The 13,950-nt window shown below is 32.5% G+C and overlaps 3 protein-coding genes across 3 annotated transcripts; 2 read left to right on the top strand and 1 right to left on the bottom strand.

Annotated features, from left to right (window-relative positions):
* Positions 1–398: 398 nt before the first annotated feature.
* LOC103837254 (fimbrin-2) lies at positions 399–4,563 on the top strand. The gene is made up of 14 exons (XM_009113593.3): positions 399–665; positions 779–952; positions 1,789–2,030; positions 2,114–2,285; positions 2,370–2,408; positions 2,497–2,565; positions 2,657–2,773; positions 2,902–3,113; positions 3,199–3,345; positions 3,418–3,617; positions 3,694–3,851; positions 3,933–4,029; positions 4,101–4,192; positions 4,282–4,563. The coding sequence occupies exons 1-14, from the start codon at positions 579–581 to the stop codon at positions 4,432–4,434; spliced, it is 1,959 nt and encodes a 652-aa protein (XP_009111841.1). The 5' UTR covers positions 399–578; the 3' UTR covers positions 4,435–4,563.
* Positions 4,564–4,640: 77 nt separating this feature from the next.
* On the bottom strand, positions 4,641–5,534 carry LOC103837253. Its single transcript, XM_009113592.3, has one exon. It carries the CDS (start codon positions 5,521–5,523, stop codon positions 4,870–4,872), a length of 654 nt encoding a protein of 217 aa, XP_009111840.2. The 5' UTR covers positions 5,524–5,534; the 3' UTR covers positions 4,641–4,869.
* Positions 5,535–5,771: 237 nt separating this feature from the next.
* On the top strand, positions 5,772–11,468 carry LOC103837252 (chitinase CLP). The gene has a single exon (XM_033278814.1). It carries the CDS (start codon positions 9,454–9,456, stop codon positions 10,663–10,665), a length of 1,212 nt encoding a protein of 403 aa, XP_033134705.1. The 5' UTR covers positions 5,772–9,453; the 3' UTR covers positions 10,666–11,468.
* The last annotated feature ends 2,482 nt before the right edge of the window (positions 11,469–13,950 follow it).

Raw genomic sequence — 13,950 nt, 5'->3', positions numbered from 1 at the left:
TTCTCTATTTTCAATTGCTTTCCATTATTCTAACAATTACCAATCACAGCTAAAATGATTTTTTTTTTTTTGAATTCTTAATAATGCCACAAAAAAAATTAAAGTCAAATAAGTTTGAATTTAATGAACTGGTTTGAATCCACCCACCTTTGGGGGTGAATAACAACTTACTCGAAACGACCGTTACATTTGGCTCCAACTAGTAATTAGGCATCACTCTCGCAATCCCGTTTCTACCCTCACGAGAGTCACGAGGAATAGCCGGTTGGAAGGTCTACAATCGCCAATTCACTAAAATCTCAGACGACAAAATGGGCCCCACACACGCAAGTGAGATGGGCCCCTCACAGGTCACAGTTTCTCGCCCTCACAAATAAAAAGGCGATAGTGAAATTTTTTAAAAAAACGCAAAAAGCTCAAAAGGGCAGTTTCGTCATAATTTTGAATTTCTTTTTTTTTCTCTCCCCTTCCCACTGCCAGCTCTGCTTTAGCTTCTCTACTTCTTCTTCTACGTTTCATTAGTCACAGAGACGGAGGATAGAAGAAAAATCAAGTTTAGCTCGATAAAGTATATAAAAATGTCAGGCTTCGTCGGGATCCTTGTATCGGATCCATGGCTACACAACCAATTCACGCAAGTGGAGCTCCGGAGTTTGAAATCTCACGTGCGTATCTCCGGTTCCGATCCACTGGATCATCATCATCATTAAAACTCCATGCGAGTCTTTTGATTTTCTCATTGATTTTGTCGATCTGATTCTAATCAATTCTGTAACAGTTCACGAGCATGAGGAGGGAGAGCGGGAAGCTTACGGTGTCAGACCTCGCGCCAAGGATGGGGAGATCAAAGGTGGTTGGAGATCAGAACCTCACCACTGAAGAAAGAGCGGCTCTGATCCAAAGCTTCCATCCGAACCTCAGCGATGAAGTCGATTTCGAGTTTTACTTGAGGGTCAGTATCACAGATCTTTTGTGTTTGGAAGATTTCTACTGGTGATAACTAGGAGAGTATTAGCGAACGCCTAAGCGTTGCTTAAACCGATTTTTTATTAGAAAAATCATTATAAAAAATTGCTGCATAGACTTGCAGATTTATCTTAAATTTATACTGATGTCAATGTTCTCAAAATCGCTAGTTGATAACTAGGAAAGTATTAGCGGACGGCTAGGTGTTGCTTATATTAATCTTTATTAGAAAAATCATTTAAAAAAATTATTTTGCCTATTTGCTGCATAAACTTGCAGTTCAATCTTAAATTTATACTGATGTCAATATTCTCAAAATCGCTAGTCGATAACTAGGAGAGTATTAGCGGACGGCTAGGTGTTGCTTTGACCAATCTTTATTAGAAAAATCATTTTTAAAAATTGTTTCGCCTATTTGCTGCATAAACTTGCAGATTTATCTTAAATTTCTACTGATGTCAATATTCTCAAAATCGCTAATCGATAACTAGGAGAGTATTAGCGGACGGCTAGATGTTGCTTAGACTAATCTTTATTAGAAAATCATTTTTAAAAATTATTTCGCCTATTTGCTGTACAAACTTGCAGATCTATCTTAAATTTATATTGATGTCAATGTTCTTAAAATCGCTAGTCGATAACTAGGAGAATATTAGCGGACGGCTAGGTGTAGCTTAGACCAATTTTTATTAAAAAGATCATTTTTAAAATCGCTAGTCGATAACTAGGAGAGTATCAGCGAATGCCTAGGCGTTGCTTAGACCGATCTTTATTAAAAAAAAATAGTTTCGTTTATAACCGATTTGCCGCCTAAACTTGCAGATTTATCTTAAACTTCAAGCGCATGTGAACGCCATAATCGGAAGCGGCGCGAAGAACTCGTCTGCGTTTCTCAAGGCAGCTACAACCACTTTGTTGCATACCATCAGCGACTCTGAGAAGTCCTCTTACGTCGCTCACATCAATAACTACCTCTCCGGAGATGAGTTCCTAAACAAGTACCTCCCTATCAACCCTTCCTCCAACGATCTATTCGAAGTGGTGAAAGATGGTGTTTTACTTTGGTAAGGCTTCCCTCCTTACTTACTCAGAACATACGTTTCACGGATGTTTTCTTGATTCTCTTGATTGTAAATGTTTTATCCAGTAAACTTATTAATGTGGCGGTTCCTGGGACGATTGATGAAAGAGCTATCAACACTAAGAGTATGCTTAACCCATGGGAGAGAAACGAAAACCATACGCTTTGTCTTAACTCTGCCAAGGCCATTGGGTGTACTGTGGTTAATATAGGAACTCAAGATATCATTGAAGGAAGGGTATGTGTCTCAGTACCTATCAGAATCCTTCACATTTTTCTGTAATGGTTATGACTTAAACGCTTTTGTTTATCTCTGTTTCAGCGTCATCTTGTGCTAGGTGTGATTTCTCAAATCATCAAGGTGAGGCTCTAGTGCTGTGCTACTACTATTTATTTACTTTTTGATAGGACCATGTGTGATTAATCTTTGTTGTGACTGTCCTGTCTAGATACAATTGCTAGCTGATCTAAACTTGAAGAAAACTCCACAGCTGGTGGAGTTGGTTGATGATAGCAAGGTAACTACTAAGTACTACTCATTGTCCTGTTGTCTAAACAAACATTTTCTTTATAAACAATGACTTTGTTCCAATTTTTTGGTATCAACAGGATGTGGAAGAGTTGATGAGTTTACCACCTGATAAGATCTTACTGAGATGGATGAACTTTCAGTTAAGAAAAACTGAATATAAGAAAACTGTCACAAACTTCTCCTCTGATGTAAAGGTAACTAATAATATCAAGTTATATAAGTTCTCCAGTTGGTTGGTTTATATGATTTCTTTTCTAGTAAGTGCTCTATAGAATCTTTTATAGTAAGATGCACATGGCTTATAGATATGGTTTTTCTGCAGGATGCTGAAGCTTACACTAATCTATTAAACGTCCTAGCACCAGAGCACAAGAGTCCTTCAAAGTTAGCAGCCAAAAATCCATTTGAGAGAGCAAAAAATGTTCTCGAACATGCAGACAGAATGGGATGCAGGAGATACTTGACTGCTAAGGATATTGTTGAAGGTTCCCCGAATCTTAATCTTGCTTTTGTAGCACATATCTTCCAGCACAGGTGAAAGAAGCACTTAGTTAAAGTCATAGAGGACCTTTTAGAATATCCACTCTTCTGTGAAGTTTAACAAATGAGAAACATGCAGGAACGGGCTTTCAACCAAAACAAAACAGATATCTTTTCTGGCCGATGACACTCAAATATCAAGAGAAGAAAAAGCCTTCCGGTTTTGGATAAACAGCTTTGATAGTTCTATGTACATAAACAACGTCTTTGAAGATCTAAGAGATGGGTTAGTATGAAAAACGTTAAAATAGAGCGTGGAATGTGTTTTTTAACACTAAGTTCTGGTTTGTGGCAACAGGTGGATACTGTTGCAGACACTCGAAAAGGTGTCACCAGGAATTGTTAACTGGAAAATAGCAAGCAAGCCTCCGATCAAATTGCCATTCAAGAAAGTAGAAAACTGTAATCAGGTTGTGAAACTAGGGAAGCAGCTCAAGTTCTCTTTGGTTAACATCGCTGGTAACGACATTGTTCAAGGAAACAAGAAGCTCATACTAGGTACATTTCCTCAATCCTATGATTGTGTTTTATGAATGGTGAACATTAATTTAAAAAAAAAAAAAAACTCTTGCAGCATACTTATGGCAGTTGATGAGATACAACATCCTGCAACTCCTTAAGAACTTGAGATCCCATTCCAACGGCAAAGAGATAACAGACGTTGATATATTGGAGTGGGCTAATGCTAAAGTGAGAAAGAACGGAAGTCAAACCCGTATGTTCAGTTTCAGGGTAAGTAATAAGGCAACCGTTGTGAGATATTTTACACAGAACCGACCTGTGTTAGTGACAAATGATGACTGAATATGACAGGACAAGAGCTTGTCCGATGGGATATTCTTCCTGGAGCTGTTAAGTTCAGTGCAGCCAAGAGTTGTAAACTGGAGTCTTGTTACAAACGGAGTAACTGGTAATTATCTGTTAATGTTCATATGTGTTTGGAGTATACTTAGTTTTAATATGGACACTTGCTATATACAGATGAAGAGAAGAAGATGAATGCCACTTACGTGATTAGTATAGCCAGGAAGATGGGTTGCTCCATATTTTTACTCCCAGAAGACATAACTGAGGTACTTTGATGCGCCTCTCTCTTTTATTCCATTAATAATATAATCACTCAAACAATATCAAGAGATCTTATCTATATAATGTATAACAGGTGAATCAGAAGATGATTCTGACGTTGACGGCGAGTATAATGCACTGGACTCTCAAAGAACCTCTTCATCTTATTAAGCCTACCGGATCACCCGATAGCCACAATGGAAGTAGTCTACTCGACGATTCTACCTCGGATTCTTCACTAGAATAATAATAACTTGTGTTTTGTTCCATGGTGAAATTATATATTCCAAAAAAATTCTATATATGATGATTGTTTCTATGGGTGAAGAAAAACAATATTGGAATTATATAAGTATTTGATACCTCGTTGAATGTATATTTTTCTATATGTTCATTCACACAAAACAGTGCTCACATTCACATTCAACAATTGAAGTACACTAGGGAAGCAAATGCATTGCACACTGTAAATAATCTTATTGGGATAAAGGAATATATATCATACAATAGATTATGTATTATGTTACAAAGGAGAAAGAGAGATGCATGACAAAGTACAAAACATAAAAAAAAAAAAAATTCAAAAAAAACATTTCAGGCCACATGTGATGAATCTGGACCATCTCAAACAAAACTCTCCAACACCTTCCAACTTACAGACATGGCAAGTTCCACAAATCTATTACAATGCCGACAAGAGATTCAAACTCGGTAAAACCAAAGTCCATACCTTCTCAACAACAGCGACACAATCTCTCGGAGTCTCGAACAGAGACATGGGATATCGCTTGCGAACAACTCCGACATCGAAGTATATAACGCCTGAGCTTGGTATGTCCACACGGATCCCTTTGACCGGAAACCACAGGAAGAGATCCTGCGCCGACACACCCGTCAAACCTCCGATGCTTCCGTAGCCTATCGTTCCCGTGATGTTGGCTTCGTAATGTATCTCGCTCTCGTACTTGGCCTTGCAGGATTGGTTTAAGAAAACAGAGAACTGTCCTGTCTCCACGTCGACGTTGAACTCCTTTACGCCCTTTGGTAATAGCCCCATCGGTAAGGCGTGTGCTCGAAGGACGTCGTATATCGAATCGTTCTCTGCGAAAACAGGGATCGAGATCGTGACGGTGGTGATGAGAAGAAGAAGAAGAAGCTGGAGAACACTGTGCATCGCTTTAAACGGTGGAGAGAAGAAGAAGACACTGATGACAAGCTTGAAACGGAGTAGATCAGAATTATTTTGAAGGCGGAGGTGTGATCGCCTGCTTCTGTGTTCTCCTTGAAAACGAATCGTCCAATGAGATTGCACCACGTGTATTAGGAGACTGTACATTTATGAGATCTGTCTGGTCTGAAGGATGATTGGGCCTGGACGCTTGAAATTTAATGGACCGTGTCACATGGGAAGTGTGAGTTATAGGAATACAATACGCTCGTAAACTGCGCGTGGGAAACAAGCGCGACGTCCCTAATGCTTTGTTTTTAGACTACCTACTCCTGAAGGCGCGTGATTGCAACTGCTCCGAGAGAGGGGAGAAAGCTTATTCTGACAAATGGATGGATCCAAACAACGATACTCTCTAATCTTTCACCTGCGTGCGTCTCTGGAAAAGATTGTCTTGTCTCGAAGTAGTTATATAAAACCTGTACTTGGCAGCTGGCCATGAATGAAGGAGGTGTACTTTTTCAATGGCAGGACTCATTCTAATGTTCTAAAACCTTTCTCAAGAACTCGATAGTGATTACTGGTTTCTTGAAATCGTTTAGACTCTAGGACGAGCGGAAATGGTATAGGACATGGTGTTAGGGAGACCATGGGGTTAAAGAAAGTTGTTGCTGAGGAGTAGAAGCAGTTAAGTTTAGTTACCAAGGGATTGAGATTGAATCCTCTTGAGCATCGTTGTTGCTCTGCATGGATTCTCAAAGGAAATGATCTAAATGTCTTGCAGATTCGTCTCAATAAGGCTTTGTCTATGATCTTATAATCATGATATATATAAAAAAATCATGATGTAAAGTTGCTTCTATAACTTTAAAAGAGTTCACTAGAGCCAGAGCTGCGACTACCATTTTAGATGTCCTAAACAAATAATAATATTGCCGATTTTTATCCACAATTTCAAATGTAATTTTAAAAACAAATATACAATTCATTTCTACACAATAATTACTAATGATTCATTTATTCGATTTATATAAAATAACACAGTATAATTCTCAAATCAATTAAAATTTGCTTAAATTTAATTGCCAAAAAGTAGACAAAAGTATTTAAGAAAATAAAATATAACAAGTCTAAGTTTCCACAAATAAATAAAAAACACAAATAAACATTTCTTCTATCGAAATAAAATAAATAAATAAACATTTCTCTTCTCAAAGACAAGTTCAATAGCATAAATATTTTTGAAGTTGCATATAAAAGTATATATAAAATATGAAAATCAGTTCTGGAAATTGCTTAACTTGAATGTTGAATCCATGCAAATCAGTTATGAGATACTCATGATCATTATTGCTCATCATCATGTTAACTATCTCTATAATATTATTTGACAAGTCAATTTCTTATGTGTCGCACTCACGTTAACTCTCACGATGGTTGATTACATTGATACTCTTAATGAATTAAAAATATTACATTTTAATACTATTATTGAATTTTATATTTAGTTTTCTTTTTAAAAAATTTCAGATAACATATATAATAAAAAGAAATCATGTATAAAGTTTAAAAACGAAAATATATGTATATATAATATGGTTTCATTAAAAGGAAAGTTCACAAAATAGAAATATTCCATTTAAAAATATTTTTAAATAACATAAAATCTACTTTTGAAGTAATAAAATATTTCTTTATATCTATATTTTTTTAGATGAAAATATATATATTTGCATATAATGTGATTTCATATACCAACAGTCACACAAATAACCTTGATATTAAAAAAAGAAATATTATTTATTTTAAAACATCATTTTAAGCAATACAAAAATATATATTTTCAAAGTAATAGAAATAATTTTTTGTGTATCTATTTATTTTCGTAGATGATTACATAAAATAATTAAGTAACATAAACTGATATATATTTAATTGACTAAAATAGTTTATAATTAGTATTATTGAAATGTTTTGTTTATTTTTCTTCATTTGTAAAATTTATATATATGCATGAAACTATAGAATATTATCTTTATATTAATTTACGTAATTTTGAATTAGACACTTTAGTTTATTTTATATTTCATTATAAACACAATATATATCTTATGTTATACATAATCTTCCTCAAATATATCTACATATCTAAGACAACAACCAACGTAAATAAGAAAATTAATCATAATTTTGATATATTTTTAAAAAATATTATTTTTGAATTCAGAGAAATAGATGCAATCTAATATACCTAAATGATAACTAAATCGACTGTAAAAAACAATAAAACCGACTAGACATAACATATATAAAATTATATGTTTAATTAAAATAATATAATATTATTAATATAAATTATGCGTACAAATTATAAATTAATGAAAATTAAGAATAAATAACAATCAATGATTATAGTATATTTATTTTATAAATATTTATACATGCACGGAAAAATTACCTAGTCATTTATAAAATATACCTAAATCAATTGGTTTACGTACGTAATATGATCCATAAGCGAATGTTTGATTATTATTTTTATTAGTGTGCAGGGCTCTGACTAGAGCTTGAGGGTTATTCCCATTGATCATTAATTAATCAATTAATATCGTTGTGTACATGTCCACAAGTTTCACAGAAGCAAACTAAAATTTCAATGTTATTTTTCTTATAAACTACAGTTGATATATTCACAATTCAAACAAAGAACACAAATTACTTAATCCTCCACATTGAATGATTCTGCATCTAGTTTTGTTGAAAGTAAAATCAAACATACAAGGTGAGGTAACCACAAGGCGGCCGTACACAATGACGTTTACATATCTGAAGGAAATCAAAGTAATGTAATTATGCATGACCATTATTCCAGTTAGAGGAGATACTATAATATATCCCACTCTCTGCGGTTGTGTATATTATCTACAAGGTAGTGGAGGTAGAAAAATGTTTTTAAAATTACTCGTCAAGAGATGACCAATATATACAGTGTAATGTATATATATATTTCCCTAAACCGTTTTTTAGAAAACACTATGACGAAAATACCGCTACGTTTTAAAACAAAGTACAAACATATTGAAATAATGCTTTTCAACCAGACTTTTCTCAAGCATTGTACATGCATTAACCTCTAAAATTTCTTAAACCACTTACACGCCTTTTGGCAAATATATGCATGCCACATGTATGTTATTGGATTTTGACGCGAAAAAAAGTGCGCATATGGTTTTCATATCCTGCTAAACTTTCAAACAAGTCTTCATTATACAGCCTAACTTTCAAAGGAGACAACATTTAAACCACATACACGCCTTTTGGCAACTGTATGTTATTGGAGGGATTTTGACAATATATGCGAAATATATGTTATTGGATTTTGACGAAAAAGTGTGCATATGGTTTTCATATCCAAACTTTCAAACAAGTCTTCATTATACAGCCTAACTTTCAAAGCAGTTTTCATTATAAAGCCAACCGATCATAGTTTGCTATGTTTAAGCAAGCCACTTTGTGTTTATTATATTTACCACTCTTAATTAGGAGTATGCAATTTGACAAGAGGCTACAGCCTACACAATATATATCCACATGCTACTAGATAACGTCTAGGTGAGCTAAACTTTGAGAAAACTACGACTTTTAAAGTATACATCCTTTAAACTTTAAAATTATTTGCTCGTTTATATTATCGAATATCACGTTCCGTATTTAAACTATTGATAATTATTTTTGGTTACTCTACCATGAATTTTTTATCAAGAAAAAGAAAACACAATTGTATAGTTTAGGTTTTTTCCATGTTGACCATATCATCAGTTATTATTTTTAATTTATCATTCAATTTCATATACATATAAGGTTGGTTAATTGGTTATAGTCTGGCATCCAGCATTAAAAGCTTTTTTATATATCTAGTTGTAGTTGTGCAACCGTACCGTTGAGTTGACATCTTCTTACATATTAGCGTGTGTGACATCTATAAATCCAAAATGTCAAACCCTAGTTCCCTATATATACTTGTTCTCTTCTTCCTAAAGCATATCCAAATCTCTAATCCTTGCACTTTCCAGCAATTGAAAAAAAAACCCTCAAAAAATGGATAAGTGTCTACTTCTCTGTGTCCTTTTGTTTTCCTCTTATAGTCACGTCTCGGCTCACTATTATCCATCCAAAAATACCCTAGTGTCAAGCGTGACCAAGAACGCCATCTTACCTATCTTCACTTTCACACTCAACACAAACGAAGAATATTTCATCCATATCGCCGGTCCCTTCCTCGTTCGCAGCTGCAATGATGGTCTCCCTCGTCCCATCATCCCATGCGGCTCCGCTACGTGTGCTCTCACTCGTAGACTCAGCCCCCACCAGTGTCCTCCTACTCAAAACGCAATCATAAACGGAAGGTGTGCATGCCAAGCAACCGCCTTTGAGCCGTTCCAACGTCTGTGTAACTCAAACCAATACACCTATGGAGATTTTTCCATGTCTTCCCTAAACCCTAGATCTCCCTCGTTCACGTTCAACAACGTGAAGTACCTTTGCATCCCCAAGCCGTTTCTCATAGACTTCCCTCCTGGTGTTTTGGGCCTTGCGGGGCTTGCACCCACGGCTCTCGCCACATGGAACCAGCTGACCCCACCTAGACTCGGGCTCGAGAAGAAGTTCGCGTTGTGTCTGCCTTCTGATACGAACAAAGGTGCTATTTTCTTTGGCGGAGGTCCGTACAAGCTCGGAAACACTGATGCAAGATCCATGCTCACGTACACCCAATTGATCAAGAACCCTAGAAGACTCAACAATTATTTCTTGAGGCTCAAGGGTATTTTCGTCAACGGAGAAAAGATCTTGCTTGCCCAAAACGCTTTTGGTTTTGACGGCAAGGGTGACGGAGGCGTGACTCTAAGCACCGTAACCCCTTTCACTACGTTACGTAGCGATATATACAAAGTCTTTACTGAAGCATTCTCAAAAGCCACGTCGGATATTCCACGTGTCAATAGCACAACACCCTTGGAGTTTTGTTTTAAGTCAACGGAACATTTCCAAGTGCCTCAGATCGATATGAAGTTTGCTGATGGGAAGATCTGGAAAGTAATTGCCGCAAATTCGATGAAGAAAATTAGTGATGACGTGGCTTGCTTGGCTTTCCTCAATGGAGGAGATGCGGCGGCGCAGGCAGTTGTAATCGGAATGCATCAGATGGAGAACACTTTGTTGGAGTTTGACGTTGGGAGATCTGCTTTTGGATTTAGCTGTTCTTTGGGTTTGGTCAATGCTTCGTGCGGTGACTTTCAAACAAAGCCATGAGAAAGTCAAATGAACTTGATGGTTGACATTCTCTTGTGGTTGTGTTTGTTATTGATTAATGTTTTTAGAATACTCGCTTCATTTGTTTTGTAATTTTCTTGTCAAGTGTGTGTTTAAAAATATTCGTCAATAAAGAAATTGTAAAATTGTCAAATACAACAGCATGTTGGGCAAGTGAGACACCATAACTGCACCATGTGCTGGTATACTTTAAGGGTCATTTGAATTAAGATTAAAGTTATACTAATCGCACTTGAAACAATTTTTTGTAAAGTCTTAGTTTAAACATTAAAAAAATATACGCAGCTTAAAAAGAGTTGGTAGTAGTGGATAAAGAATCTGAAATTTCTGATCTGACTTGAACTTAATTAGTAAAATAATCTATCCAAAGTTTTAAATATACATTTGTATAATTAGCAAAACAATATATCCATATACAATAACTACAACATGCTCGTATATTTGAAGTGTGGTTTGAGTTATATACACTATAGAATATAGATCAAACTAATGGTACTTGAAACACACAATTATTGGGTTGTCTCAATTTTTTTTCTAAACACTTTATTGATCTCAAATCAATGTAACATATTACATGGAACATAAATTACATTTTAAAAGTGTTGGTATAAGGTTATAAAATTTAGAATCTACGTAAGGCTGCTTACGTTGCTGACAAAAAAAAAGTTATAAAATTTCTGGAATCTGGTATAATTTGAGACTTAATTTGAAAATAAGATATTCAAAAAATTTAGATACAAATCTGGATAGCTAAATGACATCAATTTTTACAAAAAAAAAAACAAAAAGTATGCGATTAGTTGTAAAAAATATTTGATATGGAACTATATATAAGCATCTTTGTATATTTAATTAGTTGCTTTTGTAATCACACACACACACACACAGATATATATAAGATGTTTAGTTGTTTTGTAATTACAAAATTTAATCTACATATGACTAATAAGATTTAAATAACCTAGATACCGCCATTATTAGGTAAATGTTAATTATAACTATAGTATGCATGTTGTTCACAAAAAAAAATGATTATTGATCCAAATAGTAAGTAAACTTAAAACTAAAAATATTAAGTTAGTGCTACTAAAACCAAAATCTTAAGAAAATAGAAATCATTATCATGTGGGTATATCTTTTTAGTTTTGTCCTTTATCTAATCTATTAATTTAACGTCATACTAGATTTTGATCCGCGTTTAAAAGCGCGGATTATTTTCCAGTTGATAAAAATATATGATATAAATTAGTATTTTAGTCTTATTATACATTATTATGTTACAAAATTTTATTATATCAAAAAAAATATTATTTTATTTAGTTTGTTAATGTAATTATATTTTTAATCTTTTGATTATTTTTTTCAAAAACATTATATGGATTGATCAGACTCAGTGCGTTTATTATTTTAAAATAAATTATTTTCAATTAGATGAGAACAATACTTTTATATCAAGTTTGGACCCGTCGTCGAACCAGTAAACACGATGACTTGTACATAAGTTGGTTTAGATTTAATGAAAACTCGTTAATTTAAAGCATGCAAACTTCGGAAAAACATGCAATCAAGTGTGACCCGGCATTTGGTTGACATGGTAGAAAAAAATAATCTTCAACAATATTTTAAGAGATGAATGAAACTTCTAATATATTAACGTAATGAAAAATAATTTAGCGTAAATATATATAATTTTGTTTTAACAAATGATTTGCTAAAGTGTTTTTTTATTAAATTTGATTTTGTAAATATTTAGAATTATATAATGTTAGATGACATGATATAATATGTTTTATTATATATGCTTTCATTTTAATAATTGATATCTAAATATTATATATCCATCTTTGAGCATAATATATGATGTATATAACGTTATTGAATAACAACAATAACATTAGATGATAATAAGAAAAATAATTAGAGAAGTGTATCATACAAAATGAGAAATAATAATAGGATTTATTTAAATTATTTATAGTTATTGTAGTTAATGGTAGGATAAAAAATAAAGAGTTTTATATAGATGTTATAAATTCTTTTATAATATATTTTTAAAAATATTTTGTTTTAATAATATAATTTTTCAATCGCATCTATAATATATTCTTATCAAAAATCATCATAACAATATATTCTAAATATATTGTTAAACTAAAGTACACAAAATAATCTCTAACAATATATTTAGAATAAATTGTTAAACTGTATGCAAAATAACTTCCTTTAAAATATAGTCAAAATTATTAGAAGTGTTAGTCAAAGAAAATCTATGATGTATAAGCCGTGTAGATAAATATTTCAGAAATGTCAATATATTCATTTGAAAAACCACATTTCAATCAAAGAAAAAATGATAGAGTGAAGCCTTTGGTCAAAAAATAAATAATAGTGTGAAATATTGAAAAGTTGGTGGTACCAAGGAACAATAGAGTTTTGGTATTTAAATTTACTAGTCATGTTTTGGTTATGGATTCATGAGACATGTTTTGGTAAGATGATATTTTAGTATAATGGAGTTATGTATAATTTTTTGGTGTATCATAGAAAGTTGAGTAATAAATAAGAGTATTGATTATTTTATAGTTAGAGAAATGTAAGGTAATTGATTATTGCATAGTTAGAGAAATATAAGGTGATACCAAAAAAATAATTAAGTCTAATGAAAAAGTCTAACAACTTTTCATAGGTAGATTTTTTAAAACTCCTTCCCTTTTAATAGTATAGATTTTTATCTACTATTAAGACCACTTCAAGAATTAATAAATAGAACATATTTGATTATTTACAATAATAAACCAACTATAATTTGAATTTTATTTTTTAATTATAACAAAATCTGCTGGGAAAGAATCTAACGAAATCTTACTAAAAATTTAAATATTTTATAAAATAACACATTAATATATTTCTTAATTAACAAAAAAAATTATATACTATATTTTTATAATTTTTATCATTATATTCTGTATTATATAAAAACATAAGTGATTTATAAATTAAATATGAAAAATTATATTAAATAGGTAAATTAAAAAAAATTAAATTGTTTCATTTAAATAAATTATCACTCATCATTAAAATGGATTAAAATTCATAAACTATATAACCTTTTTATACAAAAATAAATTTATTAACATAGATTAAACTTTTATATCTATAACTATATATTATCTTTTTATTTATTTTGAAACTCTCAAGAATTTATATTGTTTCAATATATTTATAAAAAAAATATAATAGTATATAATAACCTTTTGTTCATAT

Source organism: Brassica rapa, chromosome A09, assembly GCF_000309985.2.
Source record: "Brassica rapa cultivar Chiifu-401-42 chromosome A09, CAAS_Brap_v3.01, whole genome shotgun sequence".
In the NCBI taxonomy this organism is placed as follows: Eukaryota; Viridiplantae; Streptophyta; class Magnoliopsida; order Brassicales; family Brassicaceae; genus Brassica; species Brassica rapa.
This window is presented reverse-complemented; position numbering and strand designations above follow the sequence as displayed.

Excerpts from the sequence above, each read along its gene's own strand:
- LOC103837254 (XM_009113593.3), top strand. The coding sequence starts at position 579 with ATGTCAGGCTTCGTCGGGATCCTTGTATCGGATCCATGGCTACACAAC. Across the intron at positions 2,286-2,369 it reads AAGATATCATTGAAGGAAGG|CGTCATCTTGTGCTAGGTGT; the intron begins GTATGTGTCTCA and ends TCTCTGTTTCAG. Across the intron at positions 2,409-2,496 it reads TGATTTCTCAAATCATCAAG|ATACAATTGCTAGCTGATCT; the intron begins GTGAGGCTCTAG and ends TGTCCTGTCTAG.
- LOC103837253 (XM_009113592.3), bottom strand. The coding sequence starts at position 5,523 with ATGTACAGTCTCCTAATACACGTGGTGCAATCTCATTGGACGATTCGT.
- LOC103837252 (XM_033278814.1), top strand. The coding sequence starts at position 9,454 with ATGGATAAGTGTCTACTTCTCTGTGTCCTTTTGTTTTCCTCTTATAGT.